Consider the following 27,009-nt stretch of genomic DNA (forward strand, 5'->3'; position numbering starts at 1 on the left):
GGTCATTTCAGCCAAAATTTTTAAGTAAACTTAATCCAAAATCACATAAATCGATAGTTATTTCGAAACCAGACAAAGATAAAATATTAGTATTAAATGATAAAAATAAATTAAGTTTTTTTATCTAAAATCTTTATTATTTTTTTTTTTTATATTAAAAAATATTTCAAAGTAAATTGATATTGCGTTTTAAAAATTTAGGTGATTTTTTAAGATTTAGGATACATTTAAACAATTAATTTCCCGTAAAGTGTAATGAAAAATAGTACAGTTTTATATAATTTCATTCGATTAGAATGACGAGTACAAAATCACATACAAATTATGAACGTTTTGGACAATTTAATGAACCGATCGCAAGTACAAATACGGATTATCATGCAACGGATTTTGAAGAAACACCAAATGAAAGTGGTGTTATGATACATGTGGTCGACACAAACAAAGGTAAAATTTAATTATTTACTTAATTATTATAATTTTATAAATTTCAACAATGATTTTGACATTGTTAATAAATAAATCCATGGTAACTTAAATTATAAAATTTTTTTTGGATCTTTGTTGTCTTCTGGGACATTATAAATTACGTTTAATTTCTAGTTAAAATTTTCTACTTGGTTATTTCAAATAAATCTTGAAATGGTCTCCCACATTGTCAATAAAATCTAGGTACTTTTATCGGGGATCCAAAACTATTTTTCGGGGATACATCGAAATATTTGTATTTTTTAAGAACCAAATTCGCGAACTTCTTCAAAGTAAATTGTTATTGCTTTTTCTGATTTATCTTTCAAACATTTATGTAAATCGTGTTTCAAAAATTCACCCATCATGAATACAAACCCTAAATAAAATGTAGCCCATTTTTTAAACTAGCCTGAATTAATTTATTAGAGATATCATTTTTTGGATTTTTGGACTCACTGCAGCAAGGTAAAAGCGAAATAAGTAAGAATTCTTTAGAAGTTGAAATAAACATTTGGAGAGGTGTCCCAAAATGATCTCTCTAACAAAAAATGAAATTTATAGTCAAACTGTTCGATATATGTATAACGTCGAAATATTTTTGGCTTCGTTATTCAAGCGTTGCAAAATTGATATGACAATTTCTTTTGATTTGTTCAAACTTTTAGAACTATTCAATATTTTTCAAAAAGGGTTGTTTTACCGACCTTGTAAGAATAGGTGGATAAAGTGATCCCCTTGTGTTTTTTACCAAACAATTCACCTAATTGCATCAACGATTTTGGTATAGGCATAAAAATTACTGGTAAAATGATCTAAATCAACACATTCAATATAAATATAATTTGACACACAAAATAGGGATCAGTTTAACGTATATAAAGGGGATCATTTTACCCGTAACGACATATTTGGACTACTTCATAAAAACTGATCTTAAAATTCATTATACATACATCAAAATGTGTTATAATACTCACAAAAAAAAGGGAATTTTACGTTGAAATTTGTCTTAACATAGATCAAAAGCAATCAAATTAATATTTTTACTACGAAACACCAAATAGCTTTTATATCGCCATAAGTCTTTGTTCGACGATTAATTTGATCTGAAAGTGGAAACCATCTATCGATAAATATACTAGATGACTTTAAGGGTTCACTCAAAACAACGAGGAATCATTTTTTAACACTTTTCCCTAGTACTTATTCTAGGAATTTCTCATAAACCAAATAACTTTTTTTCTAAATTTATAAATGAATTAAATGAAATTTTGCATGTTATATGGGTATTTTATTTCGAATATTTAATTTTGATTTACAGCAAGATGGAATCACATAGAAGATTTAGATTCATTCTTTTCGAGAATGTATTATTATCATCAAAAACATGGTTTTATGTGTATGATGTTAGAAGAAGTCTTTGAATTAGGACAATTTATATTCGTTGTATTCTTTTCAACATTTTTATTTCATGGCGTTAATTATGCAATTTTATTTAAGTACGTATTCTTCAATCATGTGAGCTCGCACTTTAATATTAGTTTGTGGGACACATACATACTTGAAACTTCGTGGGTTGCTTCTTTTTGGCAAATCCTCCAAACTCTCTACCGTTTTTTTTTTGAAAATACTGCGTTTTCAAATGACCATGATAATATCATATTTAAGCTATCGCTTTGAAAAAACGCAGCAGGGAGTTTGTCGGAAACTATGACCAATTGATAACATTAAGTTTCAAGTATGTATTAATCATTTAACGAAAAAAGGTGCGATCCCGTGGACTATAAGTGATAGTTTTTAATTTTTATATCAAAAATTTTGTATTTTCTTTTTAGGAATAAAGTAGTAAGCGATTCAAAAGTAACATTAGACGATATTATTTTACCGTTTGACGAATGTGTTGGTGATTTTGGAGCATTTACATGGATATGTTTAATTTTTGCATTATTAGTATGGGCGTTACGTTCAATCAAAGTTATTTATCATGTTTTCCAATTTTGGGATATTAAATTATTTTTTAATACTGCATTAAAAATCGATGATGTACGTATATAATTATTCCGCCATACTTAATATTTCTAATCATAAACCCATCCGAATTAATCGAAGAAGATCGAATGTTTTTCACTTCGTCAGAGCTAAATCAAGTCTATATACTCTAAGAAGGAAGATAGTTTTCAGCTAGATGAATCCGAAACAGTATAAGTACTGTTTAAAATATGGCAACCCTTGAATTATTCTCCAGTACTTAATGTTCCTAAACAAAAACCATTCGAATTAATGTAGAATATCGAATGTTTTCCCTTCGTCGGAGCTAAATCAAGTCTAAATAGTGGTCACAGGACTGGTCGCCGGGTCGTAACCGAAGAACGATTAAAAGAAGTGTTACAGGCGTTACTTTATTTCATACAGGCTAATTTTTTGTGATCATTTTCATTTATGAATAATAATCACCGTGCCAAACTTTTCTAGTGGTTCCAAATATTTAAAAAATTATTCGACACAGATATAGTTTGATCGCTAAATTTTTTTTGATATTTTCAGAGTGAATTGGATAATTTAACATGGCACGAAGTACAAAAACGTGTCCGTGAAGTTCAAAAAGAACAACAAATGTGTATACATAAACGTGATTTATCTGAATTAGATATTTATCATCGAATATTACGATTTAAAAATTATTTAATTGCAATGATTAATAAAAATCTGTTACCAATCAAATTAAATGTACCATTTCTAAACACAGAAATTGTTTTTATTACACGCGGTTTACGTTATAATTTAGAATTATTATTATTTTGTAAGTATACGTTTTTATTCATTAAAATATACAGGCGAAAAATCTATTAAAGCTGCCTATTTTTTTGTGGCGCAGTCGGTAGGGAATTTATAATTATCATTTAAGGCAGATTGTAGATTTTTGTCTGTGAGCACGAAAAATGGGGCAAATATAAACATTTACTAAGTTTCTTTTTGTAATTTAGGGGGTCCATGGTCACCATTTGAAAATAATTGGCATTTAAAAGAAGATTATAAAAAAATAGCTAAACGACATGAATTAGCAGAAGTATTTGCAAAGCACATATTATGGATTGGTGTTGCAAATTTAGTTCTGTGTCCATTAATAATGGTTTGGCAAATATTATATTCATTTTTTAATAATGCAGAAGTGAGTTTTGTACTTAGTTGTTTTGTTTGGACTTAGTAAATTTTTTGGGATTTATTTTTCAGGTTATAAAACGAGAACCAGGTATTTTGGGTTCCTATCGATGGTCGTTATATGGTCGATTATATTTACGACACTTTAACGAGTTAGATCATGAGTTAAATGCTCGATTAACAAGAGCATACCGACCTGCTTCCAAGTATATGAAAAGTTTCAGTTCACCGTTAATGACAATTATTGCTAGGTAATGTAGATTTAAAATTTTCATTCATGTCTATATTATGGGCATGGGATTTTCGTCTTCTTATTGGTTTGAAATATTCTTATCCTTTTTCTTTGTTTTTTTGTTTTCCAGAAATATAGGTTTTATCTGTGGTTCAATTTTGGCTGTGTTAGTACTTTTAACAATTTATGATGAAGATGTATTAAGTGTGGAACATGTGATCATGTTAATGACAGCCCTAGGGGCTATTTTAGGCGCATGTAGCTCATTAATTCCAGATGAAAATTTAGTACGATGCCCTGAAACATTATTAAAATCAGTGTTAGCACATGTACATTATTTTCCTGATCATTGGCGTGGACAAGCGCATACACAACGTGTTCGATATGAATTTTCACAATTATTTCAATATAAAGCGGTAATTTCATGAATTCTTGCGTTGGCATAATAACGTGCATACACTGTACTAAAATTATTATTATTTTTCTAGTTGTATCTTCTTGAAGAATTATTGTCTCCCGTTGTTACACCGTACATTTTAATATTTAAAGTTCGAGCACGCGCACTAGATATTGTTGACTTTTATCGTAATTTTACTGTTGCTGTTATTGGTGTCGGTGATGTGTGTAGTTTTGCTCAAATGGATGTACGAAAACATGGTCATCCTGATTGGCAAGCTGGATCTCGTGGTGGAAATGGTGAACACGTTGAGGGTAAGTTTATTAAACTTTTTGAAATTCTTTGCACATATTCTTTGGAAAATTAGCTAAATTGACTTGTTTTGATCAGGAGTAGAAATTGAATCTTCGAGTTAGTTTAAGTTTTGCATAACTCATGATCAAAATAGGTATTGGTGTCCGTAGGAACTTAAGTTTGACCTCTTGAACGATTCAACGTTTGAGGATTGAATCCTTCATAGGAACTATTAGTATTACTCTTGCACGTATTGCCTCAACTTACTGACCGTCTACTTGAAATGTGAATGCATTACCCGAGATCCAGACTTACTCTTCTTTATTTCTAGCCTTCTTGATTTAAACTAAAGAAAGATTTAATCTTCAGTTCCTTACCCTTGGTTTTTAGATGTACCATGCCTTAATATTTTAGAAACTACAGTGCTCATAATTAATACAAAAATCTATTCCCTAGCTGTGGAACCAATTACAACCAATCAGTACACACAAGCGGAAGATGGAAAAACAGAATTATCATTAATACATTTTACATTAACAAATCCTAATTGGAAAATGCCATCTGGTGCTCAAAACTTTGTACAAACATTAAAAAAGAATGCTGTGCGTGATTTAAATACAAATTGTCTGGTAGATAATCCAGTGTATAACAGTCTATTGTCGGTGTCCAGTTTAGGAGGTGGTGTAAGTATCCTTTGATCTTTCTTATATCTCAAAAATTTGTTATAGGATAATTTCCAGGAATTTTCTTATTTTATGCTAATTATTATGTTACTTACTGAGTTGATAGCGTTTTCTCTAACTTTTCCTCTCACTATTTAATTCCCCTGGGTCATAGTTTAACAAATATACTCATCAAAAGTATTAAAGGAAAATTCTAGATATCACCATTTTTTTTATAAAATAGCTACCAGATGAAAAAACGTCTAAATAATTGAAAAATGCTATAGTTTTGACATGTTTCAAAACCGAAAAGTGGGAGACTGATAAAATCTTTATATATTATTTCTGCCGGCCCGCAAGATCTTACTTATTCCTATATCAAATTCTATGATCTATTGCTCATTTTAAAGCTTTTCGTGTAGGCTATGAGGAAAAATAAACCTATGATACAGGATTTTTAATCTAGAAGTATCAATTTTGCTTGGAAAGCGAACACCTTGGCCCAAATAGCTCGTACAGGAATTTTTTATAACTTATTTTCAAGAAAATTCAACAAACTTTCGAGGGATCTTGACAGATTTGTTGTGAAATAATTTTTAAAATATTGGAACGCAAATTAAAATGGATTCCCTTGTTTTTTCAGTACCAATGTTTGATGCAAGGTTTATTCAATAGTACAATGTTGAATAATACCAGTGTGCATCCTAGTTCGGCGGGTGTTGGACCACAAAACATGTACAATATTGGTACACAACAGTCACCAAACTTTGGTGATATTGGTGGTGGTGGTGGGGCTATGTACAGTGGTACAACAAATACTCATGATAACCAAGAATTACCTGTGATAACTGATGTAAATGCTGATAGTCCAAGTATTGTGATGCGTGGTGGGATTAATCGTGCTGAAGGACCATTATTTTCAGAACGAGGACTATTATACAGGTAAGCCATGGGCTCATTTATTCAACAAAAAAATCATTAATCTCCGAGGAAAATTGAAAACACACGGTTTTCAGAAAACAAGCTGGAATATCAAAAGGCGTTTCTTGTTTCTTTAGTGCGACATTTTGTGGGCTTTGCTTTCATTTTTATTCGAAGATTGATAATTTTTTACTGAGAGATTCGCCAAATTAATTTCTAAGTACATTTACTTCTATTACACTGGGCGGGCTCCTCAATAGGGAATATTCATGTATTTTTTATATATTTTTTATTCATTGTTTACACCTTTATAACAAAGTAAAAAATATAAATACTGCTTAAAAATGCTGTATTGAAGTGTAAAAAAATATTTAAAATGTATAATAGTTTTGAGATATTTAAACGCAGTTTTTTGGCGCTCTCTGTTGATGACGTATAAGTACGTGATCTGTCAATTGGTGACAGTTTAATGTATAATTTACACTTTAAAAAAATGAATTTACAACACAGAGTTTACACTCGTTATTATTAAGTTTTCTAATAAAAAGCCGTAGAATAGTATAATTTAATGAAATACCATGTAAAATGCAAGTAATTAATATCATACAGTATGTCAACAAATTTGACAAACCCGTACTATGATGTCACGTCCGTATAAAAATTTGAATTTCCGTTTTGGAAATTTTTAAATGCCCTCACTGAATTTGTACTTTTATTAATTAATTTTAAGTAATTAAAAAGATATTAATTACTAAAATAATGGTTTAGTTGAAATGTCCAGTCATTAAAGTTACGGAAGATAAATATTTGAACCAAATTTAAATTTCATGAATATTATTCCCTATTATTTTATTCCTTTATTTTCGTTAAAACCAATTTTGACTATATTTTGTTAATGATCTTATTGATTTATTTTAGTTTACATCAAAATGTAACAAATGCTCCAAGTATGGGAGCGTCTATGTTTGGTGTTCATGCTCCACAATATTTAGGAATTGAACAACAACAAATTGAAAATCCATATTTAGAATTTACAGCAGCTGATATGAGTTTAAGTACAATGTATCTACATGAATTACATCATAGACAAGTATGTGTTCTTATATTTTTTGTTTTTATATTATATAAACAATTTTATAGTTTTTTATTTATTTTTAAATTGCTACGTTTTATTATTAATTATAATGTAAACAATTTTGGTAGCGTTCTTTTTATTCCAATTAAGTGGAAAATATCATGGTATTTAAAAATTATAACAGTGAATTTTTATATCGATTAGTAGTGGTTGAGATTAGCTGCCGTAATGATGTGTCGGTAATCTAAGAAATGTTAAAGATCGGAACTCGTCGCCTTTTTTATCGGGAGTATAAGGTGTATAATTATTTTACTTTGTCAAAAGTACCGAGAAATATCAAAAATAGATTAAATTTTCGTATTTCGAAATATTTTTTATAGGCACCATTTAACTTTAATTTTGAGTTTACTCAACAATTATGAACTCGGTGGATTCAAAACGGGTACCACTGAATGAAATTTTAGTTTCGTTAACAAAGATTAGCTAGACTGCGCCAAATCTATTAAATACGGTGTCTAATAGCTGACACTTGGTGACTTAAATGAGTACAATATGATATACTATCATTCCGGCTTCCGGACCATTATTAACCAGGTATCTGAATGGATAAGATGGAACACTTTAATGTGCAGCGATATTAATATTCTCATTGAGAGCAGCATTAAAATTCTTAATCTCGGTTCAACTAACCTTAAAGGTAGCACAGCACTGCCGAACGTCCTTAAATAAGGAACACAGAGACATTCTATGGACACAGAGACTTTCCGAGGAATTTTAAAGCCGGCAAGTTGGCTAAAAATAACACTAGGCTTCTTTGGCGAACGGCAAGCTGCTTTTGAATGAGGAAATCATAAGATAGACTAATTTTAAATGGAGGAATGAACGCACTTGTGGAACTACAAGGCAGATATAGCGGGTGTAGAATCGTAGGACTTTTGAAGATCTTATCTCGCTTGCGAGGCCCTCTATAAACAAAATCGTTTCGGCTATTACAGGACACTGACTAGGGAGGAGTCACTTTGAAAGACTGGGATTACCAGTGTCACGGTTATTGCAGGAGTTGTCACAGTAGGGAAGAGGAAGAAACGATGTCTCATCTTCTCTGTCACTGTTCAGCTCTTGCCATGAGGAGATGGTCTCATTTGAGTCAGCCTTCTTTGATGTCCTCTCCAATCAAAAGGCCGTTGATATCAAAGCACTCTTGCTTTTCTTAAACAGCTACAAATGGTTCATGGAGTATTGGGCTGCGGATGGGTATTCCTACTTTTCGGTATTACAACGAACCCTTTGGTCTAAGTGTGTCTCATCCCAGGCCAGCCACTCTAACCTAACCTACTTCTCGGTACTTTCTTTACAAACAGATTGTAGTAAAATATTACAAAGTATTAAATACCCGTAAAACGCTTCGGCCTATCGAAACTTGATATATTTACGCTAAAGTAATTTTGTAAAATTAGGGCTTTGCTTATTAAACGTAGATTTAATATCACTTTTAATGAAGCTTAATTATATATCAATAGAAATCCTTTTTCAAAATTTAAACCGTGATAATTTCTTCTTAATCATAATATTTTGATGTTTTTATTTTTATTTTCATTTTTAATATCGTGTTTTGATTTTATATTGAATTGGATTTAAAAATTTATAAAAAATTAAGTACAAAAATTTTGATTTTGATGTGTTGTAAAATTATTATACGTGTAAATTTGTGGTCGCCCGTTGGTCCCCCTTTTGAATTGAGTCTTACTACTCAAAATTAAATTAGTAATTATATAATTATATCGTATTTATAAATAATTTTAACAGGTCTGTCTTAAGTAAAAAAATACAATGTTCTTTGGTAAATAGGATATTTAATTATGCATCTATGCTTTTGAATGAAATATTATTTTATGTCCGTTGTTTTGTAGCCATTTTTTCAAAAAAAAGAAAAATTTTTAGGTAAACAACATTTTGACTAAAGTATCTTTTAAACATTATAGGTAACTTAATTATAGTTTTTATTTGGTACGTTTAGCTGATAAAAGTGCTTGCAAGATAACTGGAAAATAATCCGTAGCTGATTTTTGTATGTACAAGATGCGGAACGATAATAATTATAAATAAGAGGGATACCGCAAATGGGTTCCTAGTATCTAGACCAGGGGGCCTTCTATCCCTCCTTGAGAATAACTGTCACCCGAAAGCGAGGACCCAAACATGCTAAATTTGACTTTCTGAAGGTGCAAATAACATGTATGGAGGTTTCACCGTCCTCCATACAGGACCTATAAATGAGAACATCAGAGATCCCCATGTTATGAAGATGGTAGTGTCCTGAAATCGACAGTGTCCTGTCAAGAGTCTCACTATTCTTCTCAACTGTGCTCTAGTGAGTTTCAGTACCCTACGGGATTATAAAAATGAGCTTGCCGTAGCCATTTCTTGATTTGTTAAACTACGGAGCATCTTGCTATGAAAATGATAGGCTCCGGCGAAAGAGGCGTTTCCGGTGACTGTTCCCTTGAGGCTTCATCTTACTTTCAAGTACTTGCAAGCGCGTTTATCGACTAAACTCATTTGTTTCTATGTTCTTTTAATTTTAATCTGCAGCCAAATCATTAAAAAAAAAATGATCCGTCGATTAGGTACAGAAACGAATTCACCGAATATGTTTCTGCAAAATTAATTTCGATTGTTTTAAATGTAAATTTTCTAATGATTGGCTTGGTTTATTTTCATAAAACTTTTCAAAATTTAATACTTTTTTTGAAAAAATGGACTTATTATAAATTTTGCTTTTTTACATTCGATAAATGAGTTATTTCATTTCGATGCTACTGCAAAAATTGTTCCAGTATCGGCACTTCTGTTATCTTTTAAAGTGATAGTTTTGTTTCAATATTATTCTTCTTAATAATTATATCTGGTCCCTTAATTTCGACTTTTCGAAGTATTTAGGAATGATAGAACTATTTGTTTCGGGAAAAAATGTAAAAAAGCATATTAAGATCAGTTGATTGGCGACAGTATTTCTTTTAGTCTAAAAAGCCAATGTATGTTTTAATTTTGTAAAAAAAAAACAAATTGAATAACAAAATTTGCTTAATCTGCATGACTTTGTTTGTAGAATGATGAAAAGGGAGCGCTGTTAATTAAAAAAAAGAATATTTTTTTGAAAAGTTTATTATTGCTTTTATGTTAAGGCTATTCAGTGTACTAGATAGCTCGGCTTGAATTATTTTAGCTAATTTTGAATTTAATTCAAACTCCTGGTTAGTGGCTGCCTATAAATGTTTGCATAATTAACTGTCTGGTATACGAATCGAGCCTTAATATGGTTTAGCCTTTTATTTTTTAAAATTTGATTGTCATAAGTTTTCTTCTATTCTATTTTCTAAAATATAAGAGGTAAAGTAGATCCAAAAAAAAAACGCAAAAATTTCGTACACTATTACTCTTCTAAGTATACGACCTCGTGTAGGATTTCGAGCGTTAAGATCCAAAATTATTATAATTCTTGAGTTTGATTAAATTTTGTTTGTGATTTTCCAAAGTGGTACGTAACCCTTAACATTCTTGCGATTGGCATGTTTTTAAAAAAAGTGACATGTTTCAGCTAATACAGCCATTTTCTAACTGTAAATAATTGCTTTTATGACGATCAAATAATAAAAATCTCAGTTTAGTTCAGTCGACAGTAGTTTTAGGTAGAAAAAAGTCAGAAATTAATGAAACTTTGGGACGTTGTACAGGGATTGTTAATTAACACTTTCTCTTTTGGATCTCGAAGACCATGAAAGACCTTTCACCAATAACTTTCAGGAAATTCTGCATTTTTTGGCATTCTACAATTCTGCATCATAATTCGGGGAATTTTGGATTCATTAATTAATTTTTTAAAATGTCCTTTTTCTTGAAACGCCATATCTCGGTAGCGAATTGACTTGCAAACATGTTTGAATAATCAAAATTGTAGGAAAGTTAAAATTCTACAAAACAGTATGGGGAAATTGAGGAAAAACCGGAAAAAAAGGAATATTTTTTTCTCCTTACTCTTTTCGAATAGGGTCCTTGAGGTCTAAAAATTGAGAAAGTTTTAACTAACCATCTCTGAACAACATCCAAAAGTTTCATTAATTTCCAACCTTTTTCCACTTAACCAAACTTTTTCCCACCTGTCGTCTGGCCTAAGTTATGAACAAAAAATTAAGGCACACTTTAAACTTGTGTCATTTTGTACCAAAATAACACGCACTAAAAGAAATATTTTCCAATTTTAAAGATACGAAGACGTGGCGTCCAACCAGATGTAACACAAAGATCATTATGGCAACGACCTCATCAACAAGGGGATACACCAGCAATAATAATACAAGGAAGTCAATCAGTGAATGTTGCCGAGAACACACCATTATTAAATAAACATAGATGAGAACAAATTAATTTAATTATCTAGTCATAGCGTATACAGTGATAATTGTATACTGGAAAAGTTTGGAAAATTTTTATGACAATACCTGTATAAAAAAAAAAAACAAACTACTTCAAAAAATGTTATTAATTATTTTTAAAAAGTGAAAGAAAAAAAAAAACGTTTAAAAACTTTTATTTTTGAAAAATAAATGGAAACTTGTTTAGGAAAATGGTATATTATTATTATTTGTTTTCTTATTACAATGTGCTTCCAACGTTGAAGCATTTAACGATTTTCTCCACCGTTAGTTTTCCCTAACTATTTAGTTTTTTTTTTGCGTCGTTGTTTTACAAAATTAATTTCCTTGAATTGTTTGAAAGTCTTTAACCGACTGGAGATCTATGATTGATATTCCTAAAAGAGCCATTGATCGAAATTTTTAATCACCATTTCATGTACGCTAATTTTAGGAGAGTGATTCAACAAAAACTTTATTAATAGTCGTAAAAAAAGGATTACAGATTTCTCTCATGTTTTCAGGTCCGTGCGCAGGAATTATCCAAGGGAGGGGGGTTGTGTTCAAACTTTTGTTGATCATGTTAAGTCATATATTTCAATAAAAAAAAGATACTATTTTTTGCCATCAAATTTTTATTTTCCATAAATTCTTCTAACTTCAATGCATATTATCGAAAGAAAAAAGAAATACTTTTTGACACCTGCAATACGCATCAATTCTAATAAATTTCTTTCTAGTATTTAAACTATTAAATATTCCTAATACAAGTTTTCAAAAAAAATTACAATCAATAAAATAAATATAAAAAAAATTTTTGAATTAATAACGCACGATGTCATATTTTTCTTAGAAATTTATAAATGTCAGTTGACTGAAAAAAAAAAATGTTTTTGAAAATGAAATTATGTAGAAATGAATGAATGTGAGGCTTCGTTTTAAACTAAACTTTGCTAAGGCTTCGGCTAGACACGAATGTAACCGCCAGATAAAACGAAAATTGGCAAATATCAAATATTATTAAACAACACAAAATGAAAACAATCCATTGATTTTCCGGGATTGTATGCAGCTACACTTCGTAAAAATAAAAACCCGACACTTTTTGTTTCGTTAAAGTTGTTGTCTCGCTTTGGGCATAATATCAGAAGTCGATTAATACGGAGAAGATAAGAGAGGTTGTGTTCTGAACTGACATTCATTTTGTTGAGATATATTACGAAAAGTTAATCAATTTTATTGTTGCACAGAAACAACTATAGTTAGAGTATTGTAGTCGAAGAGACATAACATAAGTCTTTGACAACAGTTCTCAACAATTGAGTGGTATAGTAGAGATAAAAATTACACATTATTTCACTGCAAACTTATATACTCATTATCGTGCATATAATCGAAAATTTTTTTACAATATTCTTTTTTCTCCAATTGGTCCTCGAATTGTAGTCATGGCATTCGAGAATTCAATACTATTTGTAAAAGGAAAAAAGTCAATTTTTGTCCTGACGTATGACACATTTCATACTATTTTTATGAAAAGTGATCGATCGTTAGAGAGTGATCGAAAGTGAAGATCGTTAGAGAGTCCTATTTTTCTCCCCCAATTTAGTGTGTGTTTCATAGCCGTATGATCTCGTTGTAAAGTTATGAGCCCAAAAGGGCCAGTCTGTGGATATTTTGTGTATTTTTACAGCCTGAAACAAAAAATCTCGCGTTTTTATTTCTGTGGAATGCATTTGATACTTGTCTTATGTTCGTTGTTTTGTGTGATGTTCGCTTTGGTGTCTGGCCGCAACTTAAGATGAAACAAATGTGTTGTGTTTATAAACAAACTAAAAACTTGTAAGGGTTTTCTTAAAAATATTTTCAGTACGATTTGAAATGAGAATGTCAAAGCTTACTGGAAATAGTTTTTTTGTAAAATCATTGCTAGCTCTTGGTTGACTATTTTTTACGTTGTTTAATATTTTTGTATATTTTTTTCCTTTTAAATATTAACAACGATTTAAAAATATATATATATTTATGTAATAAAAATTTAAAAAATATATCGCACTACTCATGTACAGATTTTAGTGTATCTTTCGAGAAAAAAAAACAAAAACTTTTTAAATGATAAAAGAAATTATGAAAAAAATGTGTTAAGTATTTATTTATTGAACGAAAAAAATAAATAAAATACTGAATTTTAGAAAAAAAGTGTTTTTTAATTCATTTTTATCCGACTATGGCAGACAAATTGGTTAAAAGTTCTTGGTTTACCAATGGATACTTCCAATGGCATGGTTTCCGTAAGTTTCATGGATTAGTCATCATGAGAGCGGAATGAGAAGCTGCTCCTCTACAAAACATGATGGATCTAAAGCTATAATACTTGATCCAACAGTACGATTTGAACAGAATTGTTGTATGGTGTGAATTTTGAAAAGAGAGCAATCTATGCGTCCTGTGTCGTGGACCGCCGTGGAAAAGTTCAAAGTTGGTGGCCTGCTCTTTGGTATTCGTGGAGTAAATCGTGCATTCACAAAGAAAACCCTTTCTGAATTTGGATTATCTAACAAAACCCTCACCGAAATTAGCCTTCAAATTCTGAAAGATTCAATCCGTATCCTAAACATTCATTTAATTCAATAAGATCCAAAAAATTATCTCAACAAACCATGTTAACATGGAAATAGAAGATTCTGACATAGCAATCGTACACGGGTAGGATAAACTACCATCTGAGCCAGAAAACCGGACTGAATAGTCAAGAAACGGCTAGCTCCTGCTCGAGCAGGATTCCACCTCTCTCTGTATCTTCGAGCAATGACCTTAAACTCACTGTCAGCACTCTCGATAAAAAAACTCCTAAAGTTATAGAAAAATTTAAGTTTTATATCAAGTGATGAACTGCTTAAATTCTATCTACACGAACCCTATATTAAAACGTGGAGTAAAAAAACTTTGCTACCAGATATGCAGGAGCTGTCCAGAATGTCCTGAAGAAACATTTCGGAAAACCATGAAAATCCACCGGCTCTACAAGAGAAATTATCGAAACGTTGCAGCAATCTCTTTGAATATCTGCAAATTAATAGTTTTGGGTTTCATCTGTGATTTTCCCCAACAGTGCATGGACCATTGGACGGCAATTTAAATAATTTCGGTAAAGATCTGTTTCTACATTTCAAACCTCTATAAAGAAGAAATTTTAGCAAAAATAGTAAATTATGAATCTTAAGGCTACTAGATTACAAGGTTAGGTTAAATTAGAGTGGCTGCCTGGGATGGGCTTGACGCAAATAAACCATAGGGTCCGTCGTGATACCCAAAAAGTAGGTTGGCTCATTTCCGGTCACAACTTCATCAACCATTTGGATCTATTTAAGAAGAGCTATCATGTAATAGCCGCAACGATTTTGCTTAAAGAGGTTCTTTGAAGCGAGATAAGATCTTTGGAACCTCTCTCCATCTAAGATTGGCCTTTCTTAAGATTTCCTCAATCAGGAACAGAAAAGCAAACTCCCGGATTTCCATTGATAATTGGACCCGATAGCCTTGTGTCATTTCTAGCAAGCTCGTCAGCTTCACAATTCTCTGGATTGTCCCTGTGTTCCTGTACCTATACTGAGTAACAAACAATCACTAGAATAATATAAAAAATATTGATGAAAATTTAAAATACGAATGACACCCATTCATTGAAAATGTTTTCTACAAAACTTATTTTTTAAGCTATTTGCTTGTGTTCAATTAAAAAAACACCCTGTATAAATTTTAAGTGGAAATTTTATAATCGATAAATTTTAAGTTATAAAGTTAGCTTTGGAATTTGTTTACGCATCAATTATGTAATTTTGACAGCCGTGTATAGAAACAGAAAATCATTGGATAATTAAACTACACGATGGAAAACAAGAAAATATTACGACAATTAGCAGAAGAAAAATTAAAAGCATTTGCGACTGGTAATATGGGAAAACCGTTACAATCAAAGAAAAAACTTATGGAACAACGTCATCGAGAAGATGAAGAGGCCGTTGGTCATGTATTTCAAGAATTCTTCAATACTTTTCAAGAACCAACATCATCAACCAATGAAAAAGTTTGGATTAAAGGAGGTAAAATAAACATTTTTTAACTTCTAATAGTTTATTACGGACTGAAAATCGATAATTTCCAACTGATCCAAAAGGAGCAAAACCAATAAAAAAAATTAACTAATTTGGGAAAAATTATTTTCCTTCCAATTTCAATAAATCCCGATTTAGTTACGTGAAAACGCTATTTGGTTAATTAAAATCAATATTTTGAAAGACGCAGGTTGAATGTTCAAATAAACTTCGCCATTTATAAGTCAAACTTTCCTTAAAAAATTGTTTTTTTAAAATCGAGAACCAAAAATTGTGTATAAAGGGATTAACGCAGGATTTCTCGTATGATATTCGATCGTTCTCAAGTATTCCCAAAATTTCGTTTCGTTCTTCTGCTCTATTTCCAAAACGGTTCAACTTATAAAAAAAGGTTCAATTGAAATTTGTAGAAAATTTTATCCTCTACAACTTTTATAATAAATGTAAATACAATGAAGGCAAAGGAAACAAGATATCAAAAATTAATTTTTGCTACTTTTGACCTTGAATATCTAAGGACGCTGATACGTGGCCATATGTGACTTTTGAGACAACCTTTGCATTATCAAAATAAAGAATTGTACAAACGTTCAGCTTTTTCCGTTAGATTACGAAGCGATTGACTCCTTTTTTTTGACTAAGATGAGTGGATTATACAAATTTTATGAATTAATAAAAATTTAATTGCGTTATTTTAGGGACACCCTTCATATTTTACAAAAAATTTCCCGTTTCCCAGATTTAAAAAAAAAAATATAGTGGCTTTCCTTAGACGGGTTAGTAACCATTTGTGAAATATAGTCATACATTGAACGTTTCGTTTTCTTCGTTAGTTCCGAATAATCGCTCGAATCCGCCTAATCAATCATGCTCTATTTGGTCGATGAGAAACTGTCACAGAAACAATTTTAGTATTAATACGATTTCGAAAGCTTCTTGTGATACTTATGTTTTAATTTTTCCAAATCAAGGTGTATATAATCCCGAACGGAAAAAAGAAGATCCAAAAGAACGCGGTCGTATTTATAAACCAACGGCAAAAAATACGTCATCGAAAGAATCATCAAATTTATCCGTTGACAAACTTCGAGAATGTACAAAATTAGTCAACAACGATTCCAAAATGGATTTGTTTCATAAGAGAAAAGACAAAGAACCGAAAAAAAGTAATTTGGAATTATTAAAAGAAGAAATGAAACAAAGTCAAGAAGAACGTGAAGAACGCCATAAACTCAAATCAATGATATCCACAATTTCTGAAACAGATTTTCAATTAATGTTACGAAATGAAATGGGTAATTTTGATGTTTGTGATCCAAACACTACAAATTTATATTTGGGTAATTTAAATCCAAAATTAACGGAAAATCAATTAATGGAAATATTTGGTAAATTTGGTCCATTAGCAAGTGTAAAAATAATGTGGCCTCGTACTGAGGAAGAAAAATCACGTGGTCATCATTGTGGATTTGTTGCGTTTATGAATCGAAATGATGCAGAACGGGCGTTACATAATTTAAATGCTAAAAATATTATGGGATACGAATTACGTATTTGTTGGGGTAAATGTGTTCCATTACCGGTACATCCTGTTTATATCCCTACAGCGTTTCAAGAACTTTCAAAACCTCCGCCTTTTTCTGGGTTACCATTCAATGCACAACCTATAAATCCAGATATTGCGATAGATAGAGAAGACAAACATAATTGGAATAGTTTATTGTCGCAATCCGTAATCAAGGTAATTATCTTAGTTGAGTTAATCTATATATAATCTTTTTTAAATAGGTTTCTTTCGTTGTAAAAAGTGCAGAAAATACGTTATTCGGTTCCGCACGACCTTCTGCACGCGGTTTTGGGACAATTTATCTATAGATTGTTTTCTTGGGTGACGTTTTCTTGAATATCTCTGCTCTTATTAATCGGATTCAGGCGAATAAAAAACAGAATTATCCCGAAATCTCGTGCAGAAGGTCGTGAGGATACTTAAAGTTTTCATTAACTGTCTTTAATAATTTCATTGAAGGTAGTTATTCCAACCGATAGAAAAATTTGGTGTTTAATTCATCGAATGATCGAGTTTGTAATTCGAGAAGGTCCACTTTTTGAGGCGATGATTATGAAAAAAGAAATCAATAATCCAATGTTTAGTTTTCTATTTGATAACAACAGTCATTTACATGTGTATTATAGATGGAAATTATTCTCGATTTTACAAGGAGACAGCCTTAAAGAATGGCGTACAGATGATTTTCGAATGTTTGAAGGAGGATCAATATGGCGACCTCCGCCAATGAATATGTACACGCAAGGGATGCCTGAACATTTAATTGAAAGTAATTACAAAGATCCGAGTAAAAGTTTATCAACAGCGCAAAAAGAACGTTTCGAACAATTGTTAAATGCAATCACACCAGAACGATTAAAAATTGCGGATGCAATGGTTTTCGTAATGCAACATGGAAAAGCAGCGGATGATATTTGTAACTGTATTCTGGATAAAGTTAGAAATACAACGAATATCCATCAAACAATATCCTGTTTATACTTAATATCCGATATTTTGAGTAATTTACAGCATAAAATTCACAATACGTCACAATATCGACGCGCAATCGATACACGTATCTTTGAGATATTTAATCATGCGCACAATTTATATAAAACTCAAGAAACTTTAGTAGGATTAGGATTTAAAGAACGAGTATTTCGAATGTTTGATATCTGGAAGAAGGAAACCTACTATCCAAATGAGTTTATTATACGATTGGAAAATATTTTTGGAGTGTTTCCAACGTCGCAAACTAATGAAATAGAAATGGAATGTGAGGATAATAGTGACGATGACGGTACACCGTTAATGGACGAAGTTATTGAGTGTACGTATTCAAAAAATAAAAACGATAATGGATCAGATCATGAAGTATTCTCAGATTCTACTGAAGATGCTGATGGAGAATCGTGGAATTCGTCACCCAGATCTAGTGGAAAAGATGATACACGCATTCTGTCAATACACATCCCATCAAAATGGGATTAGAAGAAACAATGATGTTATTTCAAATCTCTGACGTGTTTGATGGAGTATACCAATTAAACCAGTTGGTATAAACCAATTGTTAGGCTAATGCTTTCACAATTTGTCCACAAAGTTAGTAATTGCTATTAATAACTGGGAGTTGCAACCCGTCAACTGGAGATAATAATTCGTATTAATTAAAAGAGGAAGTGGGCCAGATATTAGTAGTTCCAATTTACACTACCAGATGGCAATAATTGTGCTTACCATTTTTAAAGCCAATCAAAATATTCAAATTTAAATCAGATAATTAAAACTTATCTCTTCTTAAATAAAAGTTTACTGCTTTTTCAGTAGTTCCAATTTGGACCACCAGTATACTTATCAATTGTCAATAGTTTTGGAACAGATTTGATTAGCAATCATCGGATTATACTTCTTTCTACTTTAGGGCTTATTCTATTTTAAGGGTGCTCGATGAGGTCGAGTGTGCTCTCATGCCATGGGAGCCTAGATTATTAGGATAATAAATAAAACAATGTATAACAATTTAAATAAAACGTAATATATTAATATAATTATTATTTAATATAATAAATATTTTAATTAAAATGGAATGTTGTGCTAAAATAGATTAGAGGTACTGTGAGTTTCTTTAAAAAATGTTTCTTAGAAACAAGCATCTGTTTTAAGAAAAATCAGATCATATAACAAATGCAACAATGTTAAAATATATTAAGAAGAATTAACGAAAAAAATAGTAGGAATGGAAAATAATTTAGAATCATTTAAGCTGTATCGAGGCATCACAATCTTCAGTTTTTCTCACTTAATAACGTGTTAAGTATATTTCGATATCGTAAAACCATTGGATCATATAATTCAGGTGCATCTTTAAACGGTTCACAAACTAATGTTGGTGGGGTTAACACTGAGGTAATTTCATCGTAACTTTTTTCTTTACAGTATAAACCATGTTTTGCTTGATATGATGCTCCCAAAACAGCAGAATTTGCTGTTTCCTGTAAAAATTTTTGGCATTAATACGAGACACGTCCAGTTGAACAGATTCCGTTTCACAAATTGAGAAAAAATTTACCTGCGTATAAACTGGTGCGTTAAAGACATCAGATAAAACTTGTAAAATTGCTTTATTCTTAGACGCACCTCCAGTTGCTAAAATTTTTGTTTCTGGTCCTAAAGTAGTAAAAATAGTAAATTACATAAAATATTATTTCGAATCTGATGAAATTACCTAAATGGAAACCAATATCTTCGGCATGTGCGCGCCTAGCAATAAATTGTCCTTCAATTAATGCTCGAATCTCAACTTCATAACTTGTAAATCTGGTTACTCGAGTATCAGCTTTATTGAATCTATAATCGCCTTTTAAAAATGGAATGATCTCTTGTGTATCATAATATAAAGCCATATTTCCAAAATTTCCCCTTGGTGTACTATCAATCAATTCATTAAAAATGTCCCATGATCCGTCTGCACAACTGTTTCGTAATCGTTCCCTTGTTAAGGAACCATTTTTAAAACTGAAACAAAAAATAATTTATTAAACTTACAAATAATCGTAGAGGTTTTTTCCCACGGGAGACATCCTAATCATGACTATCAATGATTGTAAGTCATAAATCTTTATGGCCATAAAAAACTTATATGCAAAAATTATTTGAAATATTACCATAACATAGCCATATACGCATCAGAATTGACTGGATTACATAAAATATGTCCATCAGATACAACTTTTGGTTGATTTATCCATAAAAATACGGTGTCACTTGTACCTAAACTTATAGCAAGCCATCCATCTTGTAATTTCATTCCTAAAATACAAAGTGGCGCCACTTGTGATAAAAGTTATAACTAAATATATTACGTAAAACAAACCTGCTAATGATGCTGGATTATCACCAGTAAATGCAACAACCTTACAATTTGGATTAAATCCAAACCTTTCTATACAATATGTAGAAATATTACCTAAATTTGTGTAAGATGGAACTGGTTTACCTAATTTTTCTCGTAAATTCTCACCACAAACATCCAGACATGGCTGATGCCAATCTTTTGTACGTATATCTAATAAATTCATGCCAGATCCATCCGCATAGTCAATTGGAGCAATGCTGCCTAACAGTAACGAACATGCAAAACTACTAACCAATGAAATTCGCTAAAAAAATGTCAATATTGAGTTACAATGAACTTTTAGAAATTCAGTCAGACTTACTTCTGTATTTTTATAGGCGTCGGGATTTTTATCAGCAACTTTAGCAATTTGTGCGCCAGTAAATCTTTCATATGCTTTTGAACCCGTTATCTTAGCTAAATTCTAAAAATAAAAATTATTTATTAAGTTTTAAATTTTAGACATTTGTTTGGAAGTTAAAAGGATTCTATTTTAACTTAGGTGGTCAAAATGCTACCAAAAACCTTTTTTGAAACATAATTAAAAAAAAAATAGTCTAAGATCCCAATTAGGATCGACCTTCACCCATCTGTTTACCGGATGAAAGTTATTTTTTATGAAATATAAAATGTTAACAAATATCCCTGCAATGGGTTGCCTTAAAAAATGTGGTCCAGACTACTTTTAGTGAAAATATCAAGAGTAAAATTTTTAGAAATTTTTCACTGACTTGCAAATCTTACGAATTTTGATCTACTCGAAAGTAAAAGCCATAAAGAATATGCAGCAGCTATGTTGTCTGCCTTTTTTCGTTCACTATAATCGCATTTATACAGGTTGTGAATAGTAATTACGTTCATCTGTTAATTCATTAACTCGCATATATAAATAAAGATAATTTTATTGCAAATACGGTGCTATATGATTGTCCACAAAATCAGTCAAAAAATAATGTTTACAAGCTTTCCCAGTTTTGATATTTTTATTAAAAGTTGTCTGGACTATATTTTTTAAGGCAACCCACAACAGGGATATTTGTAAATATTTTACATTTCATAAAAAATAACTTTCATTCGGTAAGCAGATAGGTGAAGGTCGACCTTAATTCGGATCTTGTACTAAAATAAATATCTATCAATTAAAGCTGTCTATGAAACATAATTGGCGCAGTCGGTAGGCACCCTTAAAGAAATCAAATCTAGTCACATCATAAACAAAATAGCGGCAATTTATGAGAACTAAATGCAAAATTGGATTCAAAATTTAACCAGAGGGGCAAGTTGGGGATTTTCAACTTCTCTGTCGAAATTTACAAAATGCTAGAAATATTTTCTTTTTTTGAATATTCATATTTTAACGATTACCTCCTTTCCACCAACACATTCTTCTAATTTTTTACAATATTCAGATGTACTTGAATCCATCCAAACTGGACTTTCACTTATCGAAAAACATCCAACTAACTGTTCATGTAAAAATCGACTGGAATCTAAATTTTCTAAAACTTTACTACTTCCATTTTGCCAGTAAACTGATCCATGTTGTTGTGCTGATCCCGATACTGATACAACTTTTGAAAAATCAACCCCACATATTGTCAATTTATCAAAGATCATATCCAGTGCTTTGACCCACATTAAAACGGGGGCTGTAACAATATTTGTTCGTTCTCGACTTTGGTGTACACCTCCATGGGTTCTACAAAATAAATAGCAAACATGAAATAATTTTCGACTACATTCGATAAACTTAAGTATGAATTTAATACATTTTTAAAGCTGCAGAAACATGCGCAATAGATTCGTTTTGTAGTGGCAGCACCAAAAGATTTATTATTCTTTTGCATGCAACATTAAAGAGTATTCAAAATAAAAATGAAAGACCTCATACAATGAGTATCCATATCAAATTTTTACAGAAAGAAGCCACCACCTTTAGAAATACAATAAATATTTGTAAAAATAAATTCCCATTCCGTATAGCTCTTACGATTTGGATTCTACATTGTTAATGAGGACACTTAACTTCATTGTAATAAGTACAAACCGAAATTCTGGCAATTCATTATCGAACTGAACGAACGCTTCATGGATTAATTCCAAATTATTATTAATAACAACTGCTTTGACCTAAAACAAAATTTTAAAATTTAAATACAGTAAGAATGGAATTAGGCTTAGGCTTAACCCTAAATTGTAAAATAAAACTAATAATTGAAACTAGTTTAAAAAATCTGTAACTGAAATAAACGCATTTTAGATAAGGAATCAATTTTCTTTTACAATTGAGCAAAAATTGGTATTCATATGAGTAGACTGAATGCGGCCATATACATTTTAATAGAAATAGAGTGCTTTCGAATATGCCTGAGGTACCATGTCTCTTAAGTTCGCCCCTGTATAGTGATATATTTTTAATTTCTAAATTTATTTTCGCATTTCTTTACAAAATATGAAAATACGATAAAAGGGTGGCAAAAAGGAAATTAAAATGAAAATCGACCAAGAAATACGAATGATATAAGTATTTTAAACTATTAATTAGACAGAGATATAGGACATGGTATTTGACGTCATATACTATTTAACATAACTCCATGTTAAACTCTGTTTTGTTAGATAAAGATATACAAACAAATCTTTGATGGCTTATTTTGGTTCATGCATATTTCCTATTCCGCTATTCTAAGAATAAATAGGTACAGAGTGCGTTTACACAGTTAATTCGAAAAAAAGAAGAGTTTCTGTATAAAATATAAAAGATATTCTTTCTTTTATCAGTATCGTGATCGAGGTGACGGCCGAATTTAAAGTGTCTAAATAATTATGTTCCTCTTTGATCCTAACATGTTTTGTTAGAAAAATTTAATTACCCTACTAATTTATAATTACCGAATTAGTATGTTGAATTTTTTTCTCTGGTCTTTTAAGAATAAACTACCTTATGAGCGCCAAAATTAAATAAGAATATTTTATTAAACAAATCATAGATGTCACATCTAAACATATTTTTCAAATTTGATAAAATTGTTGATGAATCATCACACGCATGCGTGATATTATTTATATTTTATATGATAATTTATAATTATATCGAGAGAACACGGAAGGTATATTTATAACAGGTTGGTTATTAGTGAAATTTGTTTTATCAATAATCATACAAATCAATATTTTTTTTTTTTAAACATGTAAAAAAATTGCGCTTACTTGTTGTGTACTAAAATCAAATCCTAAATATGTTGATTCATTATTATCGACACCCATTGCTCTTGTAATTTTCCGATCAAACACAAATTAAACATTAAACCTTTTTTTCGTAATATTAATAACAACAAAAACCGTATTGTATTTTTCTTATAATAATAGTGAGTGGTTGAACTTTTCACTGGAAATTCCTTTTATGTATAGTTGTGTAGTAATATCTTTATTTACAAAGAGATGTAGTTTACTGCAGTAATTGTATACATAATAATAGTACAGAATTACAGATATACCGTTCGTTTAAGTATTCTCATAGATTTAAAAAATTATTATTCTGTAATCTTATGTAAAGAGGTCTTTTACGGTCATCACTATACAACACATTTTAAGAAAATAATAATATCAAACAATATTCTTGTGTGAATATAAAGATTATATTCTGATTTTTTTTTCTAATTATTAAAAATGTGTGATAATTTTATACACAGAGGTGTATTTGCATTTTGTTTTGTATTAAAATACTTTGAGAAATGTAAATGAAATTACATGCCAACAAGCGGTGGGGCAGATAGTAAATGGATTTATTTAATTCCGTGAACCGTATCGTCAAAAATTATAAGAATATTATCTTATCATTTTAGGCTGAGAATATATTTGCTACTGTTGATGAAGTAGGGAATATTCCGAAAGAAACTCTTGTAGTTTTTTAAAGATGAGGAGATATTTCGGCTAGTTTTTGAAATATAAATTACCTTACGCTAGGTTATAGAAGAACTATAACCTACAAATGAGTAGTTTTGACAGGAGTAAATCCCCCCTACTAAGGGACATCCATAAATTTCGTCAAACAAATCCAATTTTCGTTGTTGTTTGATGGTGTTCGGCTTCATGTCTGGCCATAGCTTTAGCATATACAAAAACAAGGCTAATTCTTCTAAAATATTAACCAAAGGTAATTTTTCTTTTCCCAAAGACAGATACCGGAACGCCGTTTCGAGAAGATCGAAACAATCGACTTAAATAAAACTTAAAATTTAATGTAGTTTTATTAGGAGAACATCAAAATTGAAATACTTATTAACTAACAGTGCTCGATTCGAAATAGAAGTATCTTCGACTACATGAAATTTAATTCAAAATAGGCTTTGTGCTACTAAGTAGCAAGTATATTCTCAGCCTAATAACCGGATATATGTGATATCAAGTAATAAATAAATTCTTTCAAAAATATATACCTTATTAGTAAAGTAGATATTATTAAATAAGAGAAAAACTTCCTTTCGATATCGATACACAATAATTCTTTTTTTCTAGATGCAAAGTATCCCCTAAGAAGTAACTCAGCTTCTAAAAATTTTAATTTGCGAAAAATTAACTTTTTGCTATATCTTGACAAGGTTGAATGAAAAAACATCCAACTCCAATCAGAGTTTAAATTTTGTTGATGTGTATGTCTTACCATTAAAGTATGGTTCATTCATTTTGGAACCCCCGGTATAAGTGGTTTAACGGGTTTTTTAATACATAAATATCACCTTGATAATTAAAAGTCATGTACTTACAGAATAATTTCATTTCCGATTTAACTACTTCTTCTTTTTATAATTTTATGCATTTAAAAAGTCTTTCACTTTGATTTCTTTACATTAACCGTTTGTTGGGGCTTTACCTGTGTTTATTATTTATCCCTTTCTACCAGTATGATTAACTGTATGTCTAGTCAAAGAAAGTAAATTTTAGACAAATTTTTGGAGGGTGTGAAAGAAAAAAAACCATATAATTTAAAAACTGCATCAGATTATAAAAAAACTTATAGAGTATGTCGCATTTGAGATCAAGACATCCTTATATTTTCATTATTTATAGGAATAACGATTTGAAATTTTGCACAATCGTACAAGGTGATGGGCCACATTTTTATACTTAATACTATAGTTAAAATAATGACAGATATTTTCCTGTTTTGAAAATTATAACTTAAAAGCGGCATTCGATTTTCCATAAAATACATTTAAAGTGATGAAATAAATTGCATTTGTGTGTTATTTCTTCTTTAAGTGATTTTCTCCTTAAGTATAATGTGAACGTTAAGAACGTCCTAAAGTAATGTGTTGTTCAATCAATATTTCTACTTTTATTCATTTTAATTCAAATGTCAGAGAACATTGGGCAGAGAATATTTAAGGCAGTTTATTAATGCTAGTTTCTTATTTACATTAAAACAACATCCGTAATAATTTCTATGAAAATAGAAAAACATATTGTAATTTAATATAAATAATTGATACACGACCCTGTTTTTTTATTATTATTATTATAATATTTCATAAAATAAAACAAACAGCTAGATTATAAAAATATGCAACACTAAAGACCCCGAAAAAAAATAATTTTTCTTATCTTATTTTGAAATAATAATAATATTAATAGTTGTGTATTATTTAATCGTATTTATAAGTCTTAATCGACCTTCAACTTGTATTTGTAGTAGAATTTATAGTACTGGGATCATTCAGACTTATTAAGGTAGTTCATTCGTGAAATGGTTTTTATTTATAATAAAATATTGCAATTATTTAGATCAAATGCAATAATGGCATATTTTTAAGTCGCGTTTCCACCGATAGCTAACGTTTTTCGATAAAATGTTTTAAACAAAAATTGTTAATTTTTTTATGAGGATCAACTTTCTAAATATAAAGTGTTATATTATATATCTTACCGTTTAGGATCTTAATTGGCTATCAAATAAACCGGAAGAACTAGGTCCAATTTGATGTCATAACATGATGTTTCCCATCAAACTCTGCAACTATGTGAGTCAGACATATCATGTGTTCAGGGGGTCATGAAACTGCCCCCCCCACCCTTTCCTGTTGATTTTGGATACAGAGCATAAGTATCTATCTTCGGGGGAAAATATAATTAAGATAAGACATATTTTCGTTATTGATTGATTTTATTGAAAATATTTTAAACAAAACATGTTTATAATCACATATTATCATGCACATTCATTTTTCTTTTACGAAACGAAGCATTTACGATAAAATCTTGGTAATTAGTAATTTTTGGCTAAAACGAAAATATATTTTTAAAAAAACCGTCGAATAAAAATATAACT

The 27,009-nt window shown here is 30.4% G+C and overlaps 3 protein-coding genes across 4 annotated transcripts; 2 read left to right on the forward strand and 1 right to left on the reverse strand.

Moving 5' to 3' along the window:
• The first annotated feature begins 213 nt into the window (after nucleotides 1-213).
• LOC123291096 (autophagy-related protein 9A) lies at nucleotides 214-11,732 on the forward strand. Its single transcript, XM_044871549.1, has 12 exons — nucleotides 214-447; nucleotides 1,793-1,970; nucleotides 2,307-2,514; nucleotides 3,016-3,271; nucleotides 3,456-3,640; nucleotides 3,703-3,881; nucleotides 3,993-4,278; nucleotides 4,351-4,573; nucleotides 5,010-5,236; nucleotides 5,859-6,157; nucleotides 7,055-7,226; nucleotides 11,476-11,732. Exons 1-12 carry the CDS (start codon nucleotides 297-299, stop codon nucleotides 11,623-11,625), a joined length of 2,514 nt encoding a protein of 837 aa, XP_044727484.1. The 5' UTR covers nucleotides 214-296; the 3' UTR covers nucleotides 11,626-11,732.
• A 3,769-nt stretch (nucleotides 11,733-15,501) lies between these two features.
• On the forward strand, nucleotides 15,502-19,272 carry LOC123305494 (U2 snRNP-associated SURP motif-containing protein-like). The gene is made up of 3 exons (XM_044887221.1): nucleotides 15,502-15,726; nucleotides 16,710-17,479; nucleotides 17,765-19,272. Exons 1-3 carry the CDS (start codon nucleotides 15,513-15,515, stop codon nucleotides 18,776-18,778), a joined length of 1,998 nt encoding a protein of 665 aa, XP_044743156.1. The 5' UTR covers nucleotides 15,502-15,512; the 3' UTR covers nucleotides 18,779-19,272.
• Nucleotides 19,273-19,376: 104 nt separating this feature from the next.
• Nucleotides 19,377-26,625, reverse strand: LOC123300237 (xylulose kinase-like). Of its 2 annotated transcripts, none has more exons than XM_044882783.1 (9): nucleotides 26,608-26,625; nucleotides 22,729-22,811; nucleotides 22,047-22,380; nucleotides 21,004-21,105; nucleotides 20,661-20,946; nucleotides 20,452-20,596; nucleotides 20,013-20,302; nucleotides 19,857-19,954; nucleotides 19,377-19,779 (listed from the first exon to the last, which is right to left on the reverse strand). In XM_044882783.1, the coding sequence occupies exons 3-9, from the start codon at nucleotides 22,317-22,319 to the stop codon at nucleotides 19,573-19,575; spliced, it is 1,401 nt and encodes a 466-aa protein (XP_044738718.1). In that variant the 5' UTR covers nucleotides 22,320-22,380; nucleotides 22,729-22,811; nucleotides 26,608-26,625; the 3' UTR covers nucleotides 19,377-19,572. The 2 variants fall into 2 exon arrangements, with proteins under 2 accessions (XP_044738718.1, XP_044738708.1); XM_044882773.1 differs by lacking the exon at nucleotides 26,608-26,625 and adding an exon at nucleotides 23,892-24,283.
• Nucleotides 26,626-27,009: the final 384 nt, after the last annotated feature.

The sequence above is a fragment of the Chrysoperla carnea genome, chromosome 1, assembly GCF_905475395.1.
Source record: "Chrysoperla carnea chromosome 1, inChrCarn1.1, whole genome shotgun sequence".
NCBI lineage: Eukaryota > Metazoa > Arthropoda > Insecta > Neuroptera > Chrysopidae > Chrysoperla > Chrysoperla carnea.